A 20826-nucleotide genomic window follows, 5' to 3' on the forward strand; every position below is an offset into this window, starting at 1 on the left:
CCCGCCCCCTCTGATTCCTCCGCATTTTATCGGTAAAGTAACAAAAAGCCTAGAGAAAGAAAGCAGTTTGTTGAAAGTCACATAGCTTAGGGTATGGTAGACTAAGGATTCGATCCAGCTTCTCTGGACTCCCAGTCTAATGGTCTACAGGCTAGAACAGGCTCTCTCTAGATAAAAATGTCTATGTTGGACAAATCCACTCTACCCAGGCATATTCCCCTGTCCCAATCTCATCGTATCCTGGCTCCTTCTGAGCCCTGACTCGTAGGGAGAATGATGACCATTGCAGAAGGCTTAGCAAAGACCCAGTTTGAGCCTCCAAAGAGCAAAGCCAAATAAACTAGAAGAGAAGAGGCTCAGATCATCTTAGGCTTCCTTTCTGGATATCCCTGTCTCTTTCCTCTGCCACTATGACTGGATCTCCTCTCAGATTAGCAGAAGACAAATGAAGTCTGGTTTGGAATTTTAAGACTTCCCTTTCTTTCTGTCTTGGGAGTGGACAAAGTTTAGTGACTGATAGGTGAATATTTTTCATAGCTGACTTAAGTGACCCTTACAGATTAGGGCTGCTATGAGTTAGGCTCTACCCTACCCCTATTTCCCACCTCCCTGACTCCTTAGTGATGTAGTTTTGTTCTTCTTCTTTACAGGTGTTTCCTGAATGTCTGCTTTGCCTACACATCCCGACATGAAATCAGCAATGCTGTGAAAGAAATGGCATGGGGAGTAGAACAAGGTTTACTGGATCCCAGGTAGCCCTCATTACCTAACATGCTGAGTGACTTGACTACTCACACGGGTGATTTGGGGTTGGGAATAAGCCCACGCTTGAAACGTTCCAGTCTTCAGCCCATTCTCCCTGTCACAGTGGCAGGAACAGGGACTACCAGGCCAGCCTCTGAGTTCAAGGCTTGGCAACCAATAGTTTGCAAATAAGGTGGTGCAAGAGAAGGTTTGGGGTGATCTCCAACTTGCTTCCAACTCTGAAGTCACAGGCCCAGCTTCTGGTTTGAGGTTTCTGTACTCACTACCAAGCCAGACTACAAGAAAGTGAAGACACTTTAAAGCCAGCGATGATGCAATGTCATCCTCCGACAATAGGTCAACAGGTGTCCTCTGAACAGGTTTCTCAGTTGCTTGTGTCAGAGGCAAGGTTTGGTGGAGAGGCTGTCTCCTCATGCTTTCTGGTGTACACTTCACAGTCAGTGTTCCTCCTGGAGGGAGGTTTCTGGAAGTAGGAGTGAGGTAAATGCCATTTAGATTGAAAAACATTGCCTACTTCTGTCATCCCTGATTGTCCATCCCTTTCATGTACGTACACAGGAATATAGTATGCAGAGGGAATGGGCTGCTTTTATTTTTTTGTTGCTAGCAGATCTCAAGCAGGATTCAGGTATCTGACTGCAAACAAAACAAACATTATTATATTTCTTATTGGGCTGCCTGCTGTATGGGCCAGAACTTTTTTCTGACTGAAAGGATCTTGATCAGTTGGCGAGATTACTAATTTAAGTCATTAATATTACAATGAATAACTAATACTTTTACTTGCTCTCCACTAAAGCCCTATGCCAATGCTGTGGGCAAAGATGATATTGGAGAAATGGAAACTAGAGCTTCCTTCCACTAAAAGCCTCTTCCAGGGCTACCTGTGGAATGGAGGCGATTTGGGCCTCTCGGGGCTCTGCCGAGCTGGGGGAACTGGCAAATGCTATCGACCTGGACAGCCAAGGGTGAACAGGATCCAGAAGCCAACCTCATTTCTCACAGCAAGAACCTGGCCAACCACCAGCTTCCCAACCAGGATTTTTTAACTGATAAAACCTCTTTTAAACCAATTTCTACAAGAGGAGTTTCCGTTTGTGTATGGAGAAAGTATCCATTCTGATACCAGAGACCCTGGAAGTGCAGTATTTTGTAGGGTACTCTTCCCTGTCCAAAGAGCTCATCCTTATTTAAGATGTTAGAGCTTACAAAGTTGTAAATTAATAATGATAGTAACCCCTATGTGTATGGTGCTTTCATGATCATAAAGTACTTTTCTCAGAACAAAGTTTTGAAGCAGGTATCTTGAGTATGAATCTTTCCATTTTGTAAGTAAGAAAACTGATTTAGCAGGGTCACCCAACCTGAGTGTCAGAGCTTGGGGCCTGCTGGAGTGGTACGTGCCTGTGATCTCTGCTGCTAGGGGAGGCTGAGGCTGAGGGATACCGTGAGCTGGGTGTTGTGAGTGACAGTCAGCCTAAACCTTAACGTGGGTGTCTACGCCAAGTCCTGTACCAAGTGTCACGCTGGGACAGTGAGCCCCAGGAGCAATTGGCCTCCAGGCTGTTTGTGGAGGAGCACACTGATCCAGATCTGAAACAGAAGGTCAGAGCTTCTGGGAGAATGGGGTGAGGCCAGAGTGGCTGCTGGGCTTCCTGCCTGCTTGAGATTAGGGAATCCCATTCTCCAAAAAAACAAAACAGTGCTCTGATTCAGACCCAGGCCTCTCCCAAGCCCAGCAAGCTTTTGCCAGACCATGCTTCCTCCCTGATGTTACAGGTGAAGAAACAACACGTGGGGGAGTAAGTGCCCAAGTCCACTGGCTCTTGGGCCACTGCTCTTCCCACCTAATTCAGAATGTCTGCCCCAAACACTTTCATGTCGTATTTGCTTAACAGTTCTCAGAGATGGGTCTAGTGATTTAGATAAAGAGAGTGACATATTGGAGCCAGGACTTGTCAGTGTCCGGACGTTTCAGTCCTGAACTCAGATGTTCAAGTTAATCTCCAGATGATTAAGTTCTAAGGTAATACAGAGTACACAAGGCTAAATTTGTACTAAGAGACCAATTTATTAATATTCAAGGCCCAAAGAGAATGAAACATTCTCAAATTCTAGAATTTTCATTGCACCCCTTCCAGGATTTCCCCTCTCCAGCATCAAGGTTCCTGGCAAACAGTGTAGTAGTTTAATGATCACTCTGTTCCTGTCTTTTAGATTGTGTCTTTTTCCTCTGGACTGTGCTAGAAAAACAGTGACAGAGTTTAGCTGTCTCCCTCCTTTTCTTGTATTCCACCTTGACTCTCCTTTTTCTTTTTTCTTCCACTAGCAATGCATCAGTGTCCCAACTTTCCCACATTCCAAATCACATTATAGGTATAGGCTGCTACTGGGAACAGTTCCTGTGGAGCATTTCCCTGCTTATGTTTTTCCTTTTCCCTTTTGTAACATTCATCCTAGAACTGCTTTGTTGTTTTTTAAAAATGTAATATTTTATTTTGTTTCCCAATTACGTGTAAAAACAACTTTTAACATTTGTTTTCTAAAATTTTGAGTTCCAAATTCTCTCCGTTCCTCCCTCTCTCCCTCCCTCCCTTCCCTTCTCACTCCTTGAGCAGGCAAGCAATTTGATATAGGCTATACCCGCACGGTCATGCAAAACATATTTCCATATAAGTCATATTATAAAAGAAAACATAAACCAAAAAAAAAAGTTTAAAAAACATGCTTCTATCTGCGTTCAGACTCCATCAATTCTTTCTCTAGAGGTGGATAGCATTTTTCATAAGTCCTTTGGAATTGTCTTGGATCATTGCATTATTGAGAACAACTAAATTATTCACAGTTGATCATTGTACAATGTTGCTGTTACTGTGAAAAATGTCCTCCTGGTTCTGCTCGTTTCACCACTTTGCTTCACTTCATGTAAGTCTTTCCGGGTTTTTCTGAGAGCATCCTGCTCATCATTTTTTATAGCACAATAGTATTCCATCACAATCATATACCACAATTTATTCAGCCATTCTCTAGTTGATGGACATCCCCTCAATTTTCAGTTCTTTGCCACACAAATAGAGCTGTTATAAATATTTCTGCATGTATAGGTCCTTTTCCTTTAAAAAAAAAATCTCTTAGTGGTATAGACCTAGAAGTGGTATTGCTTGGTCAAAGGGGAAATACAGTTTTATAGTCCTTTGCTCCAGAATTGTCTCAAATTGCTCTCCAGAATGGTTGGATCAGTTCTCAATTCCACCAGCGTTGCATCAGTGTCCCAGTTTTCCAACATTCCCTCCAACATTTGTCATTTTTCTTTTCTGTCATATTAACCAATCTGATAGGTGTGGGGTGGTAGCTCAGAGTCGTTTTAATTTGTATTTCTCTAATAGAGCATTTTTTCATATGACTATAAATAGCTTTGATTACTTCATCTGAAAACTGTTGACCATTTTTATCAATTGGGGAATGACTTGTATTCTTAATTTGACTTAACTCTCTGTGTATTTGAGAAATGAGGCCTTTATCAGAGAAACTTTCCCTCTATCATTTCTATTCTCTCTCTCCTTTCACCCTATCCATCCTCAAGAGTGTTTTGTTTCTTCTGACTCTTGCCTCCCCCAATCTACTCTCTCTTCCAACAGTCGCCTCTTCTTCTTCCCTCCTACTTTCCTATAGGGTAAGATAGATTTCTGTACTCAACTGAGTGTGTACATTATTCCCTCTTTGAGCCAATTCCAATGAGAGGAAGGTTCAGGTGCTTCTCCCTTACCTCCCCCATCTTCTCCTCCACTATAAAAGCTCTTTGATGCCTTCTTTACCTGAGATAATTTATACTACTTTACCTCTCCCTTCCTCCTTCTCCCTGTGCATTCCTCTTTCTCCCTTAATTTATTTTTTAGAAATATCCCATCATATTCAACTTACAATTGTGCTTTCTGTCTGTGTATACTCCTCCTAACTGCCCTAATAATGAGAAAGTTTTTAGGAGTTACAGGTATCGTTCTCCCATGTAAGAATGTAAACAGTTTAACCTTATTGAATCCCTTATGATTTCTCTTTCCTGTTTACCTTTTTATGCTTCTCCAGTCTTGTATGTGAAAGTTAGATTTTCTATTCATCTCTGGTCTTTTCATCAGGAATGCTTAAGAGTCTTCTGTTTCATTGAACATCCATTATTTCCCCTAAAGAACTGTACTCAGCTTTGCTGGGTAGATGATTCTGGGTTGTAATCTCCTAACTCCTTTACCCTCCAGAATATCGTATTCCAAGCCCTCCGATCCTTTAATGTAGAAGCTACTAAATCTTGTGTTGTCCTAACCATGGCTCCACAACATTTGAATTGTTTCTTTCTGGCTGCTTGCAGTATTTTCTCCTTGACCAAGGAGCTCAGGAATTTAGCTTTTGTATTCTTGGGAGTTTTCATCTTGGGATCTCTTCAAGAGGTGATCGGTGAGTTCTTTCCATTTCTGTTTTACCCTCTGGTTCTAGCATAACAGGGCAGTTTTCCTTGATAATTTCTTGAAAAATGATGTCTAGATTCTTTTTTAGAAATCATGGCTTTCAGGTAGTCCAAAAATTCTTGTATTATCTCTCCTTGATTTATTTTCTAGTTCACTTGTTTTTCCAACAAGATATTTCATATTTATTCTATTTTTTATTTTGTTTCATTGTTTCTTGTTGTCTCATGGAGTTATTAGCTTCCACTTGCCCAATTCTAATTTTTAAGGAATTATTTTTCAGTGAACTCTTGTACCTCCTTTTCCATTTGCCCAGTTCTCCTTTATAAGTTCTTTTCTTCGGTGAATTTTTATACATGTAACCAATTCTGCTTTTTAAGGAGTTCTTCTCTTCAGTGGATTTTTGTACCTCTTTTGCCATTTGGCCTATTGTGTTTTTTAAGGTGTTAGTTTCTTCAGTATTTTTTCTGTGCCTCCTTTACCAAATTCTTTTCCCAGTTTTTCTTCTACCTCTCTTATTTGATCTTTAAAATCCTTTTTGACCTCTTCTAGGAATTCTTTTTGACCCTCAGACCAATTCACATTTTTTTCTTTGAGGCTTTGGATGTAACCATTTTGATGTTGTCTTCTTCTGAGTTTGTGTTTTGATCTTCCCTTTTACTATAGCAACTTTCTATGGTCAGGTTCTTTTTTTGTTTGCTCATTTTTTTCAGCCTATTTCTTGACTTGTAACTTTATTTTAAAGTTGGGCTCTGCCACTGCGGTTGAGGGGACACTGTTCCAAGCTTTAGATTTTTTGTGCAGCTGTTTCCAGAGCTAGTTCTGGAGGTATGTCTAAGTTTTCAGTTCTTTCGAGGTGGTATGATCTGCAGAGAGGTGTGTTTGCTACTCTTCTTGCTTGTGCTCTGGTCTGTGAGTGACCCACTCCTTTCCACCTGGAATTGTGAACAGGGTCCCTGCTTCCCTACAGTCACAAACTTTGGTGTGCTAGTGCTCCTCCTTACCCTGGCACTAGGAACCAATACTGGGACCTGGATCCACATATGGGCAATGCCAATGCCAGTAAAGGGTCCTCTGTAATCTCCCTCTTACCATCTGTGGGCTGAGAGCTCCCAGAGCCATTACTGCTGATTTAGTTGCCCCCAAGGCCTGCTGCTGGCTTGCTAGGGTGTTGCTTGCACTGGACTACACTCCATTCTCACCCCAGGGGAACAGACCTTTCCTGCTGACCTTCTAAGTTGTCTTGGGCTGGAAAATTGTTTCATCCTGTCCTTTTGTGGATTCTGCCACTTCAGAATTTGTTTTGAGACGTTATTTAAAGTTGTTTGGACGGGAATTTGGGAGCATCCAGATGAGTCCCTGCCTGTTGTCCACTATCTTGGCTCCACTAAAACTACTTTGACCTTGGGTTTTAACTGCCTATTATCTGCAATCAGCAAGTCTTCCCATTTGCCGATGAAACCTAGCCAGGGAAGTGCCGTACCTGAGGTCACCCATCACAGTAATGACCGTGACTAGAGCCTCGGTCTCCTGACTCCCGGCCCACATCTCTTTGTACCAGATCATGTTGCCAGGACAGATTGAATAGTAGATAAAGGGAATCCCAGCTGGAGCCCCACTGCAGTGAAATTCTTAAGTTGCAGCCTTCATCTTTTTTATGTTTTAGGTGCTAATAATGCTAGCTCTTTTTATAGAGTAATTTACAGCATACAAAGCACTTCCACCCCCAGTGCTGTGAGGTATATTGTATGTGAACGATTAACCCCATCTGACAAATGAAGAATCAGAAAGAGATGGGGAAACCCACAGCATCTAAGTAGTAAATGTCGGAGTAAGGACCCACCTCTGAGTCTTCTGACTCCTGGGCGGCTCTACCTCGAAGATCCACCCCAAGAACTATTGACTGGGAACCAAAGCTCTACAGAGAGTAGCTGGTAGCACAGTGAGAGAGCACCGGGTTTGGAGACCTGAGTTCAAATCCAGCCTCAGACACTTACTAGCTATGTGACGCTGGGCAAGCCACTTAACCTCTGTTTGCCTGAGTTTCCTCAGCTGTCAAATGGGGATAATAATAGCACCTACCTCCTAGGCTATTGTGAGGAACAAATGAGATCATAATTATAAAGTGCTTGGCACAGTGCCTGGCTCATAGTGAGGTTTTTTTTGGTTGTTTTTTTTTGTTTGTTTGTTTTTGGTGAGGCAGTTGGGGTTAAGTGCCCAGAGTCACACAGCTCGTGAGTGTTACATGTCTGAGGCTGGATTTGAATTGGGTCCTCCAGACTCCAGGGCCAGTGCTCTATCTACTGTGCCACCTAGCTGCCCCCTCATAATGAGTTTTTAAGTAATGCATGTTCTCTTCCCTCAAAATGGTGACGTTGATTTCCCCATTCTACAGGTGAGGGAGATTGAGACAGTTTACTCTTCAGATAGTCACCATCAACCCAGACAAAATTCTTTGACTTTTGTCTCTCAATCTTCTAAGTTATAACAGCACCAGCAGTGCTGTTATACTTCTGTTTTATTTCTAGAGATAGAGAAGCCAAAATAATTCTGGGAACTAGAGTGGCTAAGTGTTGAAACTTAATTGAAGCCTTTCAGATAACTGCTGTCCTTGGTTGAGGAAAGTTTCTTGCCAGAGAGGCAGTAAAGATGCAGATTTCTTTCTTCCTGGGTGCCTACTAGGATGAGTGGCAGGGGGGAGGAGTCTGGGAGACTGCTTATTTCACCACTGAATGTGCATCTGTCTGTTTTCCTTCACTTAGTGACGTGTCAGAGTCTCTCCTCGATAAATGTCTCTACACCAACAACTCCCCCAATCCAGACATCCTGATACGGACTTCAGGGGAAGTGAGGCTGAGTGACTTCTTGCTCTGGCAGGTAGGTCTCCTTCATTGGGGAAGGTCCCGGTATCAAGGATTAGATGAGTCAGTCATTTCAAGGGTCCTGGGCCACTGGGACCTGAGAGGACAAGGAGGAAACTAATGGGTCCAGAAAATGTTGTTCCTCTCTGGACCTCATCTGCTCCCTCTACCTCCCTGGGGGAACCATCGAGAGAACTGGGATGGTTACAGAATTGGAGCTAGAAGAGCCTTCCAAGATGACCCAGATCCAGTCCAGACCCAAAGCATGAACCTTCCCCTGCAGCATACCCAACAGCAGGCCACACAAGCCCTGCTTGGAGACCTCCAACGAGGGGCGACTTACAGCCTCTTGAAGCCACTCATTGTACTTTGGAATAACTTTAATCATCGTAAGTTTTTCCTTAAAGTCATCCTCCATCTGCTTCTTCCCATTATTACTAGTCCTGCCCATGGAGGGCCAGGAAGAACAAATCGAAACCCTTGTCCACAGTACAGGCCTTTGTACACTTACAGAGAGTACAGTACAAAGGCCTGCACGCAGTAGGCGCTTAATATGCAGTGATTGGCAACAAGTGTGTGTGTGTGTGTGTGTGTGTGTGTGTGTGTGTGCATGAGAGAGACAGAGAAAGGTCCATTCCCGAGCCTCATCTTCTCTAGGCTAGACATCTTCCGTTCACTAGCTGGCATACTTTTGAATTCCCTCATCCTGGTTCCCTTTCTCTGACTAGACTTCAACTTGTTATTGACCTTCTAAAAATAAGTGCTGTTTATTGCTTTTTGGAATACTTTTTTAAAAAGATCTAGTCCTTAAATACCAAGGAAAAAGTGTGTGCTAAATTTTATGAATAAGGGGTTAAATGCCAAGGTTAGGTAGGAACAATTTCAGGAATATCTGTACCTCGTCCTGTAAAACCTAATCACTGGATCAAAGTCTGAAAGTCTTTCTAGAGTCAGACATTTTTCTGTGTCCTCCGATACTTGTTTCTTGCAAATATTGAGCCAGACATCTCCTTTTACAGTTGGGGGAATTGACTCAAACAATTTATTAAGCTTGTGAGTAATGTCCCTTAAGACTGGAAAGATAAGTTGAGGTCAGATTGTGTCAGGATTTTAAAAGCTATGTAGAGGAGTTTATATTTTATCCTAGAAGCTATAGGAAGCTGCTGAAGTTGGTTGAGTATGAGAGTCACATAGTCAAATCTCTGCTTAAGGAAAACCACTTTGGCATCAGTGTGTAAAATGGACAGGAAATGAGGAGAAGCTTCAGGCAGGGAGACCTCCTAATTAGGAGACTGTTGCAGTAATCTAGTTGAGGTGATGAGGATCTCTAAAGTCAGGTGGTAGCTATGAATGGAGAGAAGGGGTTGGATCCAAGGGATGTTGTGAAAGTACAAATAGCAAGATTTGGCAAATGATTGGATTTGTGGGGTAAAGAAAGAGTCCCGGGATAATGCTAAGATTATAAACCTGGGATACTGAAAGGATGGTGATGCCTTGGACAGAAATGGGGAGTTAGGAAGAAGGGAGGGTTTGGGGGAAAGAGAATGAGTTTTATTTCACCTCTGTTGCATCTAAAGCATATCTGGGGCATCCCATTTGAAATGCCCACTAGGGAATTCATTATGGTAGGACAGGCCTGCACAACATGCGGCCTGCTAAAGTGGCCCACAGGCAGTATGTTGTGCAGGGCTGTTTTACATCCTCTACATTTTTCACAGGCCACCCGAAATCTGCCTGCGGGCCTGATGTAGGACAGGACATAGGTGATAAAGATTAGGAGAGAGATTGGAGCTGGAGATAGAGATCTGGAAATCATTTACATAGAGTTGGTAGTTAGATCAATGGAAGCTGATGAGTAGAGGGAAAAGAAAAAGCCTCAGACAGAATCTTGTGAAGTCCCCACGGTTAGAGAACATTATGTGGGAGCATTGTAAGCTAGCAAAGGAGGATGAGAAGGCACAGTCAGACAAGTAGGAGGAGAAGCAGGAGAGACTAACATCATAAAATTCCAGAGAAGGCAGAGTCTCCAGGAGGAGAAAGCATAGTCAGTGATGGCAAATGCAACAGGACAAAGCCTGGAAAAAGACCTTCAGATTTGGTCATTATAGGAAGTTAATGGCAACTGATTTGTTTTGAGAGAGTCGTTTCAGTTGAGAGATGAGTTTGGAAGCCATATTGCAAAGGCCTGGAAAGTAAGTCAGGAGACGAGTAGAGGCAGTGAGGAGTTTGCTTGAGAAGGGGAGACTTGAGGGCAGCTAGGTGGCACAGTGAATAGAGCTCCAGCATTGGAGTCAGGAGGATCTGAGTTCAGATCTGGCCTCAGACACATGATACTCACTAGCTGTGTGACCCTGGGCAAGTCACTTAATCCTGATTGCCTCAAAAAAAAAGAGAGAGAGAGAAGGGGAGACTTGGGCATATTTGAGGGCAGTAGAAAGGAACCAGTGGACAGGGATAGGTTGAACATTTGAGGGGGCCACGATTGAGGATGCAGTCTGCTGGAGAAAATGGGAGTACATGGGATCAAGTGCCCACATTAGAGGGAGGGGTTGAGCGTGGCAAGGAGAAATAACCTAGTTAAGGTGTTTTATGCCCATTTGCTTGTTCTTATCCTAGGTGTCTCTTTAGTCTGTAAACTTCCTGGAGGCAGATCTCTGTGTACAATGATTGAGCCTTGATGCAGTGAGATAGAGAAGATAGTCCTCAAATACCGGACAGACTTCATCTCATTCCCCTCTCTTTGTTAGTACTCCTAATCTGGAGAGTGTTTATAAGAGCCAGATGTGTACAGATGTGTCCATGGGTTGCAGAAATATAAATTGGATTGTCTTTTTTTTTTTCCAGCCTAGATTTCCTTTTGAGGAAATTCCCGTTACCAGTGCAGCCTGGCAGCTGATCTGCAATTTGTAGTCTCAGTTGCCCAGGACACCAGGAGATTAAGTGACATGCTTCTGTCAGTATGTCAGAGGTGGGACCCACTTCTTCCTAACCCCAGACTGACTCTCCACTGTGCCTCAGAGCGTGTGACATTAGGAACCAGATTGATGTTAAGTTTAGCTTTAGGGAGGTGCTGGTCTCATCATATTCTTCCCTGGTCAGACCCCATATACAGTATTGTGTTCAGCTCTGGGTGCAAGATTTTAAAAGAGAGACCATATTGATGTATCGGAGCATGTTGAACACAGTTGAAGTCTTATGAAGACTCAGTTGTAGGAACTGAAAATATCGATCCCAAAGTAAAAATAGCTTGCAAGAAAGGGCCCATAGTCTTTTGATAGCTGAAGGCCCAGTGTGTGGAAGGAGAAAAATCTTGGTCCTGGAGGTCAGGACAAAGACTTCACTGAAAGAGATCCTAGTGATCATGTAGACCAAGACATGAGCCCCTTCATGAGCATCTGTCCTCTGCTTTAGAGGCCTTTAATGATGCAGCATTTCACTGCCTCTAGTGGAAGCCCATTGAAGCTTTTAGGAAACTCTTTTTGGGATATTTCCTCCTTTTAAATATTGAGTCTAAATATGCCTCTAACATCCACCCTTTGGTTCTGGTTCTGGGGTCAAGGAAAGCAAACCTCAGCCCTCCTTATTCAACAGAATTAATTCTGTTTGAAGCAGGGCTAGGTAATCACGTGTTCCTCTCCCCAGCACCACCACCCTATCCAGACCCCCACTTTTTAGACTAAATATTCCTGGGTTTTCAACAAATTTTCTGGTGTTGATTTTTTAATCTCCTTATCACCCTCTTGATAAGTTAGAGCATATATTAGCCAGGGAAGCAGGATATGGGTGGATAAGAAGAAGACTTTCTTATAACCAGCACTGTCTCAACAGTGCCACACAATGTAACTGGGGGCCTTGAGAGACGGTCTTGAATCCTTTAGGAAGGTAACAATTCCATCATACTGTGTCGTGGTCAGACCACATCTAGTGCATTATGTTCACTTTGCAGTTTTATACATTTAAAAAGGTACATGGATCTGCCCCTCAGGGATACCAGACTTGAGCGGGAAAGGACCCCAGAGACCACTCACTTCTTTCATGGATGAGGCCCCTTAGTCTCCAGGGTGGGGTGACAGGCTGTAAGCCTCAGAGGTAGGATTTAAGCCCACGTGCACCACATTTATGCCACGTCACACTGGGACCCCCAGGCAGCATCTGATGGTACCGACAGGCTAGCAGTACAGATGAAGACATCATCCATAAAAGGAGGGCTTTGAGCTTGAGGATCTGTCTCTTTCATCCCTTTTAGCTTTCAATTTGTCTTCTGCAGGTGCCCATAAGTATCTGGGACACTTCACTTTTCTCTCCCTTAGTTGAGAGATCATGGGTTTTACAACCGGAACAGACCTTGGAAATTACATAGGAGGCCAAATCCCTCATTTCATACATGAGGAAATGAAGTCTGCAGAGCCTAAGGTGTAGCATGTGGCAGGGCCACGGCTAGAAACAGCTCTCTTCCCTCCACATCCAATTGTCGACAGACGTGTTCCAGCCAAGACAGAATGACCATCTGTCATACAGGGATCCTGGAGGGGAGGGGGAATTCCAGTGCTGGATGAGAGGCTGGATTCAAATGCTTCTAAGAATCCTTCCAGCTCCAAGTCTGGAATTCATTTATTTAAAACATTCTCAGCTTTTTTTTTTTAATAGACTCATTATTGTCTTAGCTACCTATAATCCAACACCCCTCTTCTGCGTGCCCCTGCCACTACCACCCCCGGTGATCCTGTTCTCATCCCCAAACTCCTATGATCATTTGTTCCATTTAAACAACATGCAAAAATCATTTGTACATCCAGTGGCAACTGGTTTACATATTAAGCTGTATGATTCTGGATGTTGGAATCAAAGAAGTGAGGTTTTTAATTAAATTCCTTCCTGGTGGTCGAATCCTGGTCAGACTTGTGCTTTAGAAAAATTTTGACAGACGAATGGAAGAGGAATAGGAATAGGGAGAGAGTTGAGGCAGGGAGATCATTAGAAGGCTATTGCTGTAGTCCAGGCAAAAGTTGATGAGGGCCTGCATAGGTAGAGGTGGTGGCTGTGTAAATAGAGAGACTTCTATATGGAGGATGTTGTAAAGGTAGAAATGGGATGTGGCCACAGGTTGGATGTGTGGAGTGAGGGAGATTCAGGAGTGAAAGATGGCAGCTTGGGTGAGTGGGAGGACAGTGGTATCCTCAACAGTAATAAGGAAGGGGGGAGGCTTTGGAGGAAAAGATAATGAGTTCTGTTTAGGACTGCTGGAATTTGAGATGTCTACAAGATATTCAATTCAAGTTGTACAAAAGGCAGATAGTATTGCAGGAACTCTGGAGTGAGATTAGGTCAGGAAATAAAGCTCAGGAGTCAGCTACCTAGAGGTGATAATTGAACCCCCTGGTAGCTGGTGAGAGCAAGCAAAATGGTACAGAGGGAGAAGAGAAGAGGGCCCAGGACAGAGCCTTAGGTTAGTGGGGGTGACTTAGGTGAAGATTCAGCAAAGGAAGCTGAAGAGCAGTAGACAGGTAGGTAGAGAACCAAGAGGGAGCAGTGGCATGAATGCCTGGAGAAAAAAGAGTGTCTAGGAGATGGTGCTCAACAAGGTCAATCAGGTTGTAGAGAGGTCAAGAAGCATGAGAATTAGAGTAGGCCATTCGATTTGGCAGTTAAGAGATCACTGGTAATTGGAGACAACAATTTCAGAAAAATAGTTTCAGTCAAAGGTCAGTTTGTAAAGGTTTTAGAATCAAGTTAGAGGAGACTTGGTCTAGTGTAGACAGCAAGGGGAAAGCCAAGGAGAGATAAAAGCCTAGACTCTTCTTTAGCCAAGACTAATGTGAATGGTTGGGTCAAGTGAAGGTTTTTTAGGAATGAAGAGACACAGACCTATTGAGGAACAGAGGGCCTCTCAGAGAAATCATTCCTAATTCCTCCTGGCCACTAGGAGGAATATTCTCTTAGGCTGCATTGATAGAAATGCATGGGCTACTCAAAGACAATGATTGTCACACTTAACTCCGCCCAGACCACATCTTCTCAGTTTGGGCATCCTCTTTAAGAGCGACTTTAACAACTAGAAGCTAAGGGCAAAGAATCTGAGGAATTAGTGAAGGAATTTGCTCCTGGAGAATTTGAGGGAGACATGATAGATGTCTTCAGATATTTGAAGAGCTCTCCTATAAGAAGAGTGAACAGACTGTGCGATGTTGTCTGTACTACAAGAATCCGTGGAAGAGTGTGAAGAGTGACAAGCTTAGGGAGTGCAGTCTCTCCTTTGACTGGGTTTCACTCAGCATGTTTGACAGTCTGATAAAGGGGGCCTTAGGCTGTGTAGCTGATGACATCTTTCTGTCTCTTCATCCACTCGGTGAGGGCTCTATTCCTCCCCTCCCGTGTACCTGTGACTCTCTCAGTGTTGTGTTGCGGTGGTGTTAGGATCACGGATGTAGAGCCTGGAGGGACTCTGGAAGCCAGCTCCCCCTTTTTAGAGATGAGGAAACAGGCCCAGGGAGTTTGTAATGTGCATTCCTAGAATAATCATAGGATGAGGGCATTCCAACCCTGCTTCTCTGACTCTCAGACATGGTGTTTTCACCATATGACACTGGAAATATTACTAGAGGGGCGCAGCCTGTGACACAAACCTTGTCTGTGCAAACTCGACTTTATCCCTAGCCGCTCTTGTCAGTGGAAATCTGTTTGACTTTAGAACTATTGCCCACACATCCACGTTGATGCTGGGGCCCAGCGGGACATTGAAGGGAGTGGTCCTTGTCATCGGCAGATTATCTGCAAAACAAAGTACAAGCTATGGGGGAAGCCTGCTTTTCAGCAGGCCAAGTGAAAAAGGGTGGGGAGATTTAAATGACCACAAGCTTTGATGAAAAGACCATGTAGTAAGCTAATGCAGTCTTGAGCTGTCTTAATAGAAGTAGATAATTCAGTCATGGGAAGTGATAGGCCCACTGTCCTCAGTACTGGTCAGACCACATCTGGGCTATTGTATTCAGGCTGAGTAGCTATGTTTTAAGTGGGGTTAACAAGTGGGAGAGTCCCGAAGAGGGAAAACAGGCAGCGTGAGGGGCTGGAGCCTGGAAACCATATGAGGAATAGTCGAAGGAAGTGGGAGCCTTGAACCCAAAGATAGACTAAAGAGATACATGACTCCTGTCTTCTAGAGACACCAGGAGCCCTTGTGTAGAGGAAGGCAGAGATGTGCCCAGCAAGTGGGCGTCATGGTCAGTTGGTGGCTCAGTCTGAGAAAGAACAGAACTGTCCACTAATGAAACAGGCCCCACCATTGGGGAGAAGAACTTCTCATCACTGCCTGTCTTGGGGCCAGGCTGGGGGACCAGGAATCCTGTTCAAGAAATTAGAGGGGATTGTGGAGTAGATAACTGAATCACATCCTTCTGGCTTTGGAGCAGCCGTGAAAAATGAGGGTGTTTACCCAGCACTTACAGGCCCTCAGAGGGCTTTCAGTACATGCTGGCTGCTGAACTTGGCAGCCCCTCGGTCAATCGGGCACTGTTAGGAAGAGCACAGCAGCCACAGCACTCGAAGGTTTGCAAAGCACTTTACACGTTCTCTCCTTTGATCGTGGCCACAACCCTGAAAGGGAGGCAGTTGTTAATGCTTGTTTTACAGATCAGGAAACTGAGGCAGACACAAGCCACTTGTCCAGAGTCACACAGCTAGTATGTCTCTCAGGTGTGATTTGAACTCAGGGCCTCCTGGCTCTCTTAGCTCACTGTGTTATCTAGCTGCCTCAGCTTTCTCCTAAGTAGTAGTGTCCCCATCTTACAGATCAAACATGAAGGTAGAGAGGTGAAGGGATTGAAATCACCCAAAGTCACAAAGCAAACAAATATCAGGTGGGATTTGTATCAAAGTCTTTTTGTCCAATTCACAGTCCAGCGCTCTGGCCACCACACTGGTTTGCTTTTCTTTTTCCCAGGGTTTCTCAGCATCTGCCCTTAGCCATGTCCCACTTCCTGGGGCCGGGCTGTCAGGGAGGGATAATGACGTCTCCCAGGCAGAATGCTTGAGCTGCGCTCATCTTCTTCCCTTCTCTACCCACCCCTGCTAGACATCTCACTCTTGCCTGGTGTTCCAGCCCATTCTCTGGCCAGAATACTCCTTCTGGAACCTCTGCGAAGCCATCCTGCAGTTCCAGATGAATCACAGCGTGTTGCAGGTAAGAGCCCCAGCGTCTGCCTGGGTAGAAGGTGAGGGAGGGGAGGAGCTGGAGCCCTCTTCTGTCCCCACAGAGGAGGCTTGTCGTCGCTGTGGCCCTCTGTTGCCTGAGCGAGTCACGCAGAGCATCAGCAGCTAGTGGCTCTTGAACAAAACCATAGACTTTCTCGGCCTGGGAGTTGTATTTGCTGTACCTCTTGTAATATCTAGGGAGGGGGTGGATGCAGTGGCTTCTGTGTAATTCAGACTCTTTGGTCCAAAAAGACAGTCACTGAAGGGATACGCTCAGGACAGACATCATGCTGCTTGGCCTAAGATGACTTGGTCTTGTGCAGTGAGCCCCACAATACTAGAACTTGGGGCCTTTCTTCAGTGTGCTTCACAGCTATCTCCTTCAGACTTGAAGGAAGTACAGTAACGCCTCATTTATTGAACATCACAGGGGAAGGAACTGTTCCACGTAAGGGAATTTTCCACCTAAGAGCTGAACCTTTCCATTTAAAATTTAACTTTTTTAAATGGAAATTGCTCTAAAATACATTACATGCTTCCCTGCCTTCTTAAACAGAGTATACTGTATACAATTTAACCCTTCTTGATGATATAAAGTCATCCTTCTGCTGTCACTCTGCCTGCCTCCAGCACCAATCTACATCTTTTCTGATTTGCCACTTCACATCCGCTGTAGTCTGGAAAGACTAGATAATCTAGCACATTAGAATTGTATCTAAAATAAAAGGCAGGCTAGGCTTTGAGTAAGGGAGGCCTGTGGAGCTTGCTTTTGAGTGAATAAGGAACATGGACTTTTTGGCAACAATTATGGCTATTGAATCTCCTCCTCCGTCCACCCCTGCCCCAGATCGGGACCCTATAGGTCCTTGGCACGCATTGTAATCCATTAAGCAGTCCAGCTCTGTGGCCAGTTCTCTGGTACCACCTGGCAGGGTTTCCAGGAGCAAACAAAATCCAGAAATAAATCAGTCCTCCTTAAAACCAGTAGGGCAATAGTCTAGACTGGCATCTGCTGGTAGCTTTGGCCAGGTTACATTGACCTAATAGGACAACAGCAAACTGTGGTTTTTGTGTGTGCCACAAGAGTTTTGAAGTGTCCTGACTGGATTCGGGGAGGAGGGATTGGCTGTCCACTTTCCAGGCCATGATTTTTTCTTGCCCCTGTAAAGGTGTGTTGGTTGACTCTCAGAAAAAATTACCTGTGAGCTTAATTAGTTAAGATGTTTATTGAGTGCATCTACGGTCACACTGTGGATATGGCAGTCGAGTGCAGGAATCTTGGCCTAGGAAGCAGAGGGCTTACCCTCAGCAGACCTGGGCCTTCAGAAAGTTGCCACTTTGCCTCTCTAAAGCAGTTTTCCTGCCCTCTAACATGGTGATAGTATTACCTGTCCAGTACCCTTCTCAGGGTGATTGGAAGCATCTAATGAGATAGGTCATGAGCATTTCCTGGTTGGGGGCCATGCCCCAACTGTTCCTGGCCCTCACACACAGCACAGTAATGTGAATCACGCTGTGATGCCTTTGGGAAACAGCACTGGCTGAAACCAATGTAAAACTTTACATCATTATGACCATAACTGAAGGGAGAGGGATAGAACAGTCATAACAGTAAGAACAACAACAATAATAACTCACATTTGTAAAGCATTTTAGTGTTTCAGATATATTCTTATTGCACCAACCCTGTGATTGATATGAAGGGTTTTTTAGGAATTTTTTGGTCCCAACCTATGATTTTATCCTTGTAGGAAATGTGTGGTATGGAAACTCCCTCTAACAAGGCAGATTGACAGCTCTGGTTGTGAGACATTAGAGAGTCTGGCCATGATAATATTACTAACATGTAGGAGAGGCAAGACTTGAATGCAGGTCTTCCTGATTTCAAGGCCAGCCCTCTGTCCATTACCCTGCACTGCCTATCACATACTCTTCCCATTTTATAGAGTAGAAAATTGAGGCCCAAAGATTAGCTGACTTGTCAGGAGGTACCCATTTACTGTCAGAGCTAAGAACAAGCCAGTTCTCGTGACTGTGAGTATTAATACTCTCTCCATGACTCTACCTCCAATACAAGGAAAAAACAATAAGTTTTCCCTACCTATAAGTTGTGAAATGGTTGTGAATCTGGTGAAATGTGAAATGACTTGTGCTCATAAAGAGATACTGAAAAACATGAGGGACTCTGTGATATCTGAATCCAAAAGAATAAGGTGCTATTTTTGCTCGTGCACCACTTAAATAGTGTAGCTTATATGTGTAAAAGAGAGTCAGGACACCTAGGTTCTGTTCTCAAGTCTCCCACTGTCTGGCTGTGTAACCTTGGAAAAATAATGTTTCCAATCTGGGCCTCAGTTTCTTCATCTGTAAAATGAAAAGAAGTGATAAAGGATTTTGAAGGAAGGTCACTTCTTGCTTGATTAATCAAGGAGAGCTTCATGGAGAAAGCAGAGCTTGAGTTGGGCTTTGAGATTAGCCAGGCCTCAGAGAAGTTGGAAGGAAGCAAGAAAGGCCATCTGGGCAGGTGTCCCATGAGCTCGATGCACAGGAGGAGGCAGGGAGCTGAACAGAAGCCACTGGGGCCCTCCAGGGGAGCAGTGAAGAAGATACAAGGTGCGCAGCCATGGGCACGAGGAGGGAGGGGAACGGGAGGAGCCATCAGAGACAGGATCTGTGTCAGCTTCTTGCCACATTCATTTCTGTGCACAAACTCTTCATCAAGGATTATAAATCTGTGGATGAGCCAGCTGGAGCAGGCTGGGAGCCTGAGCTCCTGCACGGTCTCTTCAGTGCCCTCTTTATGCTGCCCCTCCTCCTTAAACTGTGATCTGACTATGGGCCAGGTCCCTAAAGCAAGACCTTCTGCACCTTAGACATGGCGTGGCTCACCTAGACATCATCTCCCTCCCATGCCCAGCACAAGGCAGGTCGTACAGTTCATTCAGTAAATGCCAACATGACCACAGAAGATATTTACTACACACCTGTTGTGTGCAGGGCACTAGACAAGATCTGATCTCTGCCTTCAAGGAGCTTGCCTTCAAAGATGCTTGGTCGTTGGCTCATCCCTTTGTGTGGGATGAGTTTGATGCAGGAGAATAGCCACAGTGATTCAGAGTGAAATGACCTGGAAGGCCTGTTGGCCCAAAAGTTCTGTTAAGAGCTTCTTGGTAAAACCTTGATGTCAAAGATGTGCCTGTTTGAAGCAGGCAGAGCCATTTGGCTATTTTCTTAACGGCAAAAAAGTGTGAGTGACAATAGATTACTAGTCAGGGTCCTTTGTGTCCTCTTGAGTCCAGCACTATTCACCAGCTTCTAACCCAAAGGCCTCATCCAGTCCATGATCTAATCTTTCTGGGCTTCCATTTCTTTCTCTTAAAAAATGAGGCAGTGAAACTAGTGGACCTCTAAGGACCATTCCAATTCTTTAAAAAATTCTGTAATTCTATGTAAATGGCATGGATGGGTCAGTAAATAAATAGAGCCAATCAGTCAATCAACAAGCACGTTTAAGTGCCTAGGTATACTAGACACTGAGGATATAAATACAGAAGGGAGACTTCCTTCAATTCACTTATATTCTACTGGAATGACATTATAGATGGGGCAGAAAAGCCTCGAGGATTTGGACTAGTAGGTCAAAGGGTGCATCTGATTGAGCTCTTGGCTGCATGGTTAGTTGAAAGAGCAATGAATTTTGGAGTAGGAGGACCTAGATTTAAATTTTGGCTTTGCTACTTAGTACTTGCTACTTACTCCCTGACCTTGGACACATCAGCACAAAGGTGTTGAACTAGTTGACCTTCAAGGTGTCGTTGAATTATAAATCTGTGATTCTGTGACAGAACACTAGCTGTTTCAAAATAATGGTGGTGATGATGATAGCTCACATTTATATAGCTCTTTAAGGTTTGCAAAGCTCTTTGCATATATTAACTCATTTGATCCTCAGAACAGCCCTCTGAGGGAGGTACTCTTTGTCCCCATATCACAGATGAGGAAACAGAGAGGTCACATAGCTAGTCTGAGGGAGGACTTGAATTCAAATCTTGATCCGATTTGGCACCTAGCTGTCTCAGAAGAACTAATCTTGGCCGGCTTCAACTCTGAGCTATGTGATCTCAACCAAGTTACCTAATGGAGAGTGTCCTAAAGATCAAGTGAAATGGTGGGTGTAAAAGTGGAAAGCACTCTTAAGTGGGGAAATGTGATTAGGAAAAGAGGGAAGGAAGGCAGTTGACCTAACAGAACTAGTTTTCTATATGAGTCCGGTTTGGCAGAGTGAGGCGTTGTAACTGTCAGATTAGCAAGTGAATGCCCGATGGGGGATGGCAATAGGGTCTTGGTTCTGACCCAGCAGGCCTTTCTATTCACTTGTGCCAGGCCTTGACCTGAGTCCCCAGTCTTTGCTCCTGGAAAAGACATCCTGGCCACACCTTGGAGAATACCTAGTCCAATCCATGTAACACAAAGTATGTTTTAAATCTACATCATTTGGGGCCATTTGGGAGATAGAAGTATAGTATAGTCCCTACCTCTGAAGTTTATTATGTGTAGAT

General features: G+C 44.2%; 1 protein-coding gene across 2 annotated transcripts in view; it reads left to right on the forward strand.

Moving 5' to 3' along the window:
* The window catches only part of DHDDS (dehydrodolichyl diphosphate synthase subunit), a 34627-nt gene that overhangs the window by 10025 nt on the left and 3776 nt on the right, over positions 1-20826 (forward strand). For both annotated transcript variants that reach the window (XM_027864954.1, XM_027864955.1), the window contains exons 6-8: positions 651-752; positions 7982-8096; positions 16149-16256. In XM_027864954.1, coding sequence (XP_027720755.1) covers positions 651-752; positions 7982-8096; positions 16149-16256 — 325 coding nt within the window. The remainder of the gene's footprint in view (positions 1-650; positions 753-7981; positions 8097-16148; positions 16257-20826) is intronic.

This window comes from Vombatus ursinus, unplaced genomic scaffold (assembly GCF_900497805.2).
Source record: "Vombatus ursinus unplaced genomic scaffold, bare-nosed wombat genome assembly UNPS02014777.1, whole genome shotgun sequence".
In the NCBI taxonomy this organism is placed as follows: domain Eukaryota; kingdom Metazoa; phylum Chordata; class Mammalia; order Diprotodontia; family Vombatidae; genus Vombatus; species Vombatus ursinus.